This window comes from Vitis riparia, chromosome 6, assembly GCF_004353265.1.
Source record: "Vitis riparia cultivar Riparia Gloire de Montpellier isolate 1030 chromosome 6, EGFV_Vit.rip_1.0, whole genome shotgun sequence".
NCBI classification, from domain to species: domain Eukaryota; kingdom Viridiplantae; phylum Streptophyta; class Magnoliopsida; order Vitales; family Vitaceae; genus Vitis; species Vitis riparia.
This window is the reverse complement of record NC_048436.1, coordinates 8,383,053-8,390,673: the sequence shown is the minus strand read 5'-3', so window position 1 is coordinate 8,390,673 and position 7,621 is coordinate 8,383,053. Positions and strand designations below refer to the sequence as shown.

At 36.4% G+C, this 7,621-nt stretch overlaps 1 protein-coding gene across 1 annotated transcript; it reads right to left on the bottom strand.

The window, feature by feature from the left end:
- Positions 1-5,233: 5,233 nt before the first annotated feature.
- Positions 5,234-6,895, bottom strand: LOC117916642 (disease resistance protein RPM1-like). The gene has a single exon (XM_034832772.1). It carries the CDS (start codon positions 6,866-6,868, stop codon positions 5,273-5,275), a length of 1,596 nt encoding a protein of 531 aa, XP_034688663.1. The 5' UTR covers positions 6,869-6,895; the 3' UTR covers positions 5,234-5,272.
- Positions 6,896-7,621: the final 726 nt, after the last annotated feature.

Sequence of the window (7,621 nt, the reverse complement as noted above, 5' to 3'; positions counted from 1 at the left end):
TGTTTGAAAATGAATCCCTTTTTGAAATTTGAAAAATACAATTGATTTTCATACATTTTTTAAGTCAAAAAAATGAAAACAAAACAAATAAAAAATAAAAAAACAAAATAAAATGTGACACCTATTAATAATACACACCATAAGATAAGAAAGGAATAATGATAGGTTGCTTGTGCATACCAAAATCATTGCAAAATGACACTAACTACACATATAATGTAGTTTGAAAGAACTACCTTTATTTCAAAGGGACCTACATTAGTACAAGAGTACAGCTTTAGATTCCAAGTCTTTATAATCACTTGTCCCTCTCTCTTGTATGGAATCCAATGATATTTTACCCTACTTACAAATTGGTTTCTAGGGTACACCTCCCATTTGCTGCCCTCCTACCCCCTGACCTTGTCTGAATTTATAAGCAGACATACAAATGAAACATCATGATGTTATTTTTCTGCAACAAAAACTGTCAATTTTAGGTGGCAATTTTGTTTTGAAATAATCAATTCATTGAATATTTTACAACTATCTATACATATGTTTCAAGATTTGAAAAGTATTATTGCCCAATATTTTCTAATTTGTTAGGGGTGAGTCCAATAACCCTGTTGGTTTTCTTTTGTGAGAAAAATTGCTTGAGGGTATTTTTCTAATTTAATGGTTATTTTCACTCATATTTGTAATAGGGCTAACCCGATGGCTTGGACTAGTTTGTTCGGTCAAAACATGTTGACTTAATTTTTGATAGCCCCTTTCAAGCCACTAAGGAAACATTGAACAAAATAATTCCTCTAGCAATCCATTAATTCTGGCCATCAATACTTCAAACTACTGTTGGTACACTCTAACTGTAGGTTTATTCCAATTTGATTATTTTTCCAATAGGACTATCATAAGTACTAGGATCATACCTAGAAACAACATCTATAGAAAATTGTCCCCAATTGATTTCCTTGTTATTAGCCTCGTACCTTTGAAACCATTCCAAAGTCTTTCCTTCTAAATATAAGGAAGCCAATTCTATTTTCTCATGATCCCCAATTCCATTAATTTTTAAAAATCTATCACATTTGCAAATCCACCCACTATGATTCCCACCTTTAAAATTTGAAAAATGAGTTTGGAAAGTTGTATTTGAAAGGAGTTTATACTGTGTAAGTTATAGTCTGTCTTTCTTTCATTGATTGAAGTATTGTCCTTATTACTTAACTCTTCTACTCTAGAAGTTATGTGTTCAAATTTCAGGTTCATAGTTGTGATAATCTTTAATAGTTTCGATAAGGCGGCTACTTGTTTATCCGATGAGTCCTTCAATTGGTTAACAATCCCTTCAAGTCTACATTGTTCTTGCACTCTAGTCCCTTTTGCTATGATTGGTGCCAAGACCTTTCTCTAATACCAATTTTTATGACCCAAAGAAAAGAGGCAATTTGGGAGAACAAATCCTATGTTTTCTTATTGAGAATTTTTCTAAGATTTTTTCCATTACAATCTCCCTATTTTATGTAAGGTACTTGCCTTACAAAGGATAGACTAGATGAGAACACTAAATCAAATATAGAAGAAAATTAAATTAAAGAAAACAAAGACACTAAATTAAATTAAAGAAAGTAAAAATATGAAGGGATTTTAGGGATCCTTCACTACGACGGTAACACTTACTAGTGCCATAAAATTTTGGTTTTCCATTCCCTCATTGCAAACAAAAAAATTCTGGTTTTTGATCCCCTCACTACAACCACAAAATTCTAGTTTTTGATCCCCTTGTCCAGAAAATTCAAGTTCTTTACCCCTTGTTACTGCTAAAAAAATTTTAACTTTCCTTTTCCTCAAAAGTTAGAGAATCCGACCTCAAATATTACCCTTTTGGTTAGCCCCTAAATCATGGAAATCTCCTCTCCATTCACCTCCCAAAAATTCTCCATCATGATCACTCCATCTTTTCCCAAGACTCTACCCATTCCTTTTCCAACCTCCTTAAATCTCTTTGATTCACTGCAACTTTTTGTTTCTTTTTTCTTTTTTCCCTCTTCAAACTCTCCTCACAATCTTCCTAAAACTGTACCTTTCTTTCCTTTTTATTCTCCAAAAAAATTTGAGGGGTTTTAGAAAACAAACGCCTTTGAACCTTTCAAAATTATTTTTAAACCTATCATAAGGTATTAATTTACAATTGTTTTTTTTAAGTAACACCTTTAAAATTTAATTGAAGTTATCTTTTTAATAGATAGCTTTCAATTCGATTCCTCCTAACTGTCATAGATTTAAAAATATTTTTTGAATTATCATATTTTTTAAAATTATTATAATTTTTTTTGTAAATCCAAAAAAAAAAAGTCTTGGCACTTTCAATTTTTTAATTCCAATTGATCCATTTCCAATTAGGCCAATTACATGATACAATGACTTTTATTTTGGACAATTGATGTTATAAACCCACCCTACATTTCCAACTAGGTTCAATTATCTAACGTATTTAGCTTAGATATCCATAGACATTATAAAACCAACCCACAATTCCAATTAGGCCCAATTACCTTATAAAATGACTTTGGACAACCCATTGACATTAAAGAACCAACCCACATTTCCAATTAGGCCCAACTATCTATTATATTAAGCTTGGGCAGCCCATTGACATACTAAAATCAGCTCATACCCTTAGTTGACTTTACTTCGACATGTTATTTGATTTTCAAAAAATTGAGAAGCAACTTCTTCTTTTGTGTAATTGATGAATTGAGGTATTCAATAATCAAGATGATATTTCAAATGCAAATAGGCCTTGATTCTATGACAAATCATACAACAAATCTTTGATTTCAAAGGAGACATGTAAAGGAAGGAAAATAACAAGAAAAGGGAAGGTGAAAAAAAAAACTTCAAATTCGTTTAACTTATGTTAATTTTCTATATAAAGATCAAATAATTTTGAAATATATAAGTTTCTAAGTAATTTTAATTATGTTGATTTTCTTTTATAGTTTTCACAACTAAACCATTCCAAAGCAAAACTCTTCCTTTTAGTATTCTAAACAAGAAAAAATGGCTCTAGCTGGCCCACAAAAGTTATACCACAGGCCAGTGGATCTATAAATGTGAACAAGAGAAATTGTTTATAAAATTAAATCATTTTTCATTCAAGGATTGGTTAGTTGTAAATGAAAGAACATTGCATGCTCAAAAAATGGGTATGTCAAATGTCTGTTTTTAATTTCTCACATCTCAATAGTAGTTAATGCATCTGCAAATGACATAACTAACCCATATATGTTTTGGGTATCAACTATCTCTATGATTTCATGATTCATAATGCTTCAATGGCATTTCCATATATTAGCGTGGGAGATATTGTGAAAACATTGCACTTCTCGAAGGAGCAACAAAGAAATAGTCCAGACCCATCAACATGGAGACATGCATGGTTTAGGTTAAAAACCTAAACAACCATACAAACATAGTGAACACCACCACCAACAATTCCTATTGATTGATTCAAACCTTAAACAGTATTGCATAATCTAGAAGCGGGATTTCCTCTATCATTGAAGGCAAAGAAATAATAATACATGGAAAAGGAGAAAAACATCACATCAACCTTATATGGGATGCTCAAATAAGTGTCCTTACACAACTTGATTTTCAGTAACAAGAACTTCAAGCTTGATCAGTGCCCAACAGTAATCACCAATCACAACCTACAATCATCACTGAAATTTCATTAGGTCACGACCAATAACCACAACTATATCTCAAGTAGAACTGGACCAGGAGTAACTCAAGGCCATCCATCTGATCAGTCTTAAACTTGGGACTTTTTCAAACTGAATGAATTATTTTAAATGGACTACTACTTAAATGATTGATTAAATTCTAAATTTAGATGTTTCAAATTTATTAATGGGTCAATTACATTTTAGACTATGTTTTTTGATTTATGCAACAACTATATTGGAAGTGATGCAAATATAATACTTCAAATTTTCCAAAAATTTCAAATGGTAGAAGACCATTTTGCACAGTCCAAAACTTTTTGTATTATTTAAAGAAGATAATCCTCCACGTGTAAAGCTAAGTAATATAACTACACATGTAACTGATAATTAAGTGGATTTAATCAGGTGAATTGACCTTCAGTTTCCTACAATCTCAAATAACAACCAGACATGGGACAATTCCCACACTGTGCCCAAGTCAAATTAGTTAAATTTTGATTCAACCTACTCAAGAGGTAATTTCATGCCAACTAAAAGAGCATGAAAGTTCGCAATAAACTCACCCGGGATTTGGAATGACATTTTTGGTGGTCATCTTAGTGCCATGGTTCTGCAGCCTCCAGCATGAGAAAAGTGGGAAAAGACATTGGGGACATGTTCAACGATCTGATAATTTTGGCCACCTAGTAGCATACTATTTATGAATTCTGTTGACATATCCCAAAAAGAAATACTTGTAAGGGTTTTGAGGAAGCGAATGCCAGAAGGCACCTCCTCCAGTTGTGGGATAGGCCCAATTAAAAAATGTTCGAGTAGAGGCAATGCTCCATCGTGTATTTTCACGGTTTTCAGTCCCTTCATGTCACTGAGTTGTAACAGTTTTAGTTTCTGAAATCCTAATTCCGAAAAACACAAACATTCACCGTCGTATGCATCGTAGAGTGTAACCTCCGATAAATTAGGCAGAGCTTGGAGGACTTCCACTAGATCATAGCTTAACCTGGACCTTCCTAACCTTACTCGAACTAGACTTCGAAGTGTGGGAAGCCAGTCCGGCAACCTGATTAAGCGGCCTTTGAGATATAGACCTCTAAGATATCTGGGTGGAACCGATATAGTTTCTAACTTGAGAATATCATCGTCCTTTGAACATATGCATAAAGATTCAAGGCGCTTCATATTTGAAATGGAGGCACAAAGTCTTAGCCCGTCGTCTTCCACAAGGTTTGTAATGCCCAGCCTTCTCAACTGCCTCAACTTTCCCAGCTCTTCAATTAGGCCCAACCCGTGATTTGCCTCCACATGACACAGCTTCTGCAACTCTACCATACTGCCAATCCCCTCTCCTATATGTATTCCTTTAACAGAAACGCATTGCCATTCAGAACGGTAGTTATAAGTATAGGCTAGAATATGGCGCAGCTTTTGAAGCTTCTTGATCTCAACTGGAAGCGTATCCACAAGGGAATGCTTGAGATCCAAAGTTTGTAGGTTTTGTAACTTACCTATGGACTTAGGAAGCATCTTGACTTTTGTATTCCTCAGACTTAAGTACCTCAAGTGAAAAAGATTGAGTCCTCTTCCCCCAAAGCCCAACAAAAACTCAACTCCTCGGCCTTTCTGAGGATTATCTCACGCATCAAATCATGGACTCTGCAACTTCTAATTGTCCCTCTATAATCCACGTGGGACAATTGAACCAAGCTTCTATGAATTAGTTCAGTCAAGTATTCTTCGGCAACCTGTTCCAATGTTATTCCTTTCTTTCCTTTGACAAATCCTTCAGCTATCCACAGTCGGATGAGTCTTCCACAATTCATGGAGTAGTCCTCTGGAAAAATGGCAAAGTACAAGAAACAAGACTTGAGGTAGTGAGGCAAGTCATCATAACTGAGGGAGAGAATTTTAGTGATACTTTCAAGATGGGGATTACTTTCTAATTGGGAACCAAGGCTATCATTAAATTTCTGCCATTCTAACTCATTCTTCTCTTTGGTTGATAAAGCACCGCCCATTGCCACAATTGCAAGCGGCAATCCTTCACATCTTTTAACAATATCGAGGGAAATTTCCTCTAATTCAGGAGGACAGCAACAACCCTGAAATGCCTTCTTACAGAAGAGTTCCCAAGAACTTTCAGGAGGTAGAGCTTGAAGATTGTGGACATAATGAATTGAAGATTCTTTAACAGCAGAACCTACTTCAACGTTTCGTGTTGTAATTACTATCCTGCTGCCTCCTTTGTTTTCTGGTAAAACATATTTAATAAATCTCCAGAACTCTAATTTCCAAATATCATCAAAAACAACGACATACCTTTTATCCTCCAAATACTCCCTAAGTCGAGTAATAAGAGACATCTCGTCCATTGCATCGGTACCATCAGGAATTGACTCTTTCCTTGCTTGATAGAATTGCTTTATCACGTTCCGAAGTACCTCCTCCATCTTGAATGACTGAGACACAGTGATCCAAGCAAGGCAATCGAAGCGTTCCACCATCCTCTTGTTGTCATAAACCTTCTTGGCAAGAGTTGTCTTGCCAAGCCCGCCCATGCCCACCACCGAAATCACTGTTCGTTCTGGAGCTCCCTCTACCAGCCATTTCATCAATTCGCCCTTGTGAGATTCAATACCCACAATTTCGGCGTCTTCGATGAAAAGAGATGTCACTCCCGGGTCATGCCATGGAACACTTGTACCACTGCAGCTGCCTGATCCTAGGTCAAATGAACTAATAAACCCAAAAGTTGAACTTGCTTCCTTCAGTTTACCCACCTTTAGCTTGAGATCCTGGACCTTGGAGGCTATCTCATGGCGTGGTTTCAGTTTCGGGAGTAGGTGAGAAATCTTACAGAGGAAACCAAGGACCCCACGCCGATGAGGGCGATTTGCAAAGTGAAGTATGTATTCATCGACGAGATCTTCTATGCAATAAGCCGTCTCCCTTAGTTCTTGGACCCAAGTTTTAACGCCTTGGCTGGTGTCTCGTTTCTCGGCCTTTGCATCTGCATCCTTGAGGAAAGCTTGGATGTAGAGCAGCTCTGTTTTGATATCTTCAACTTGGGTGTGGACACCTCTCAATAATCTGGCTTCATCAGCGAGCAAGGAGAGCAACCTATCGGTGACTACAGTGACGGCGATCTCTGCCATCTCTTCCTCCTAACCTACTTCTGGAAGGCAGACTAATAATGAACGCTATGAGTTCTTGACCCAAATCCTCTTGGTCTTTTTTTAACTCACCCACTCGGAATCTAGTCCATCGCCTAATGTTGTTTTATCAAATTTTAATTATATTTTATTTTCTTTTGAATTTTATATAATTAAATCAAATATAAAAAAATTATTTTTCTTAATATGCTTTTTCCTATAATTAAAAAAAAAATAGTAATAATCAACAACTACATGACTTTTCCTTTCACAGCCCCTATTTCTCTCCTTAACCATACTGTAGACCCCCTTTCAAGAGTCCGGGACTTTAGGTTTTTTTTAATAATAACATTAGAAGGGTGCCTCCTCATCACTAGCAGCTGGCAGCACCCTAGGCAAGTGGGGGGAACCCTTCCCGACATAGGAGATGAGCTTCATAGACACGGCAAGAGACGTGGGCGGCCATGCTGGTGGTTGGCAGACGACGTGCTCGCTGATGGGTGAATAGGAGAGCCGGTAATGGCTTGCTTAGGAAGACACAAACAGAGGGATAAGAAAGAAAAGGAGGAAATAGTAAGGAAAGGTAGAAGATCAGGAGAAAAAAACTTGGAGTCTGGTTAGTCTTTGCTGGGTAAATACTTCCACAGCTTGAGGAAGGTTTTCGGGTGCTTTTGAGGCAAGCTAGAGGGAAAGACACCTGAGAGAGGGAACCTTTGGGGGGAAGTTTTCCGAAGAAGGAAAGGAAACGTTGTGAGG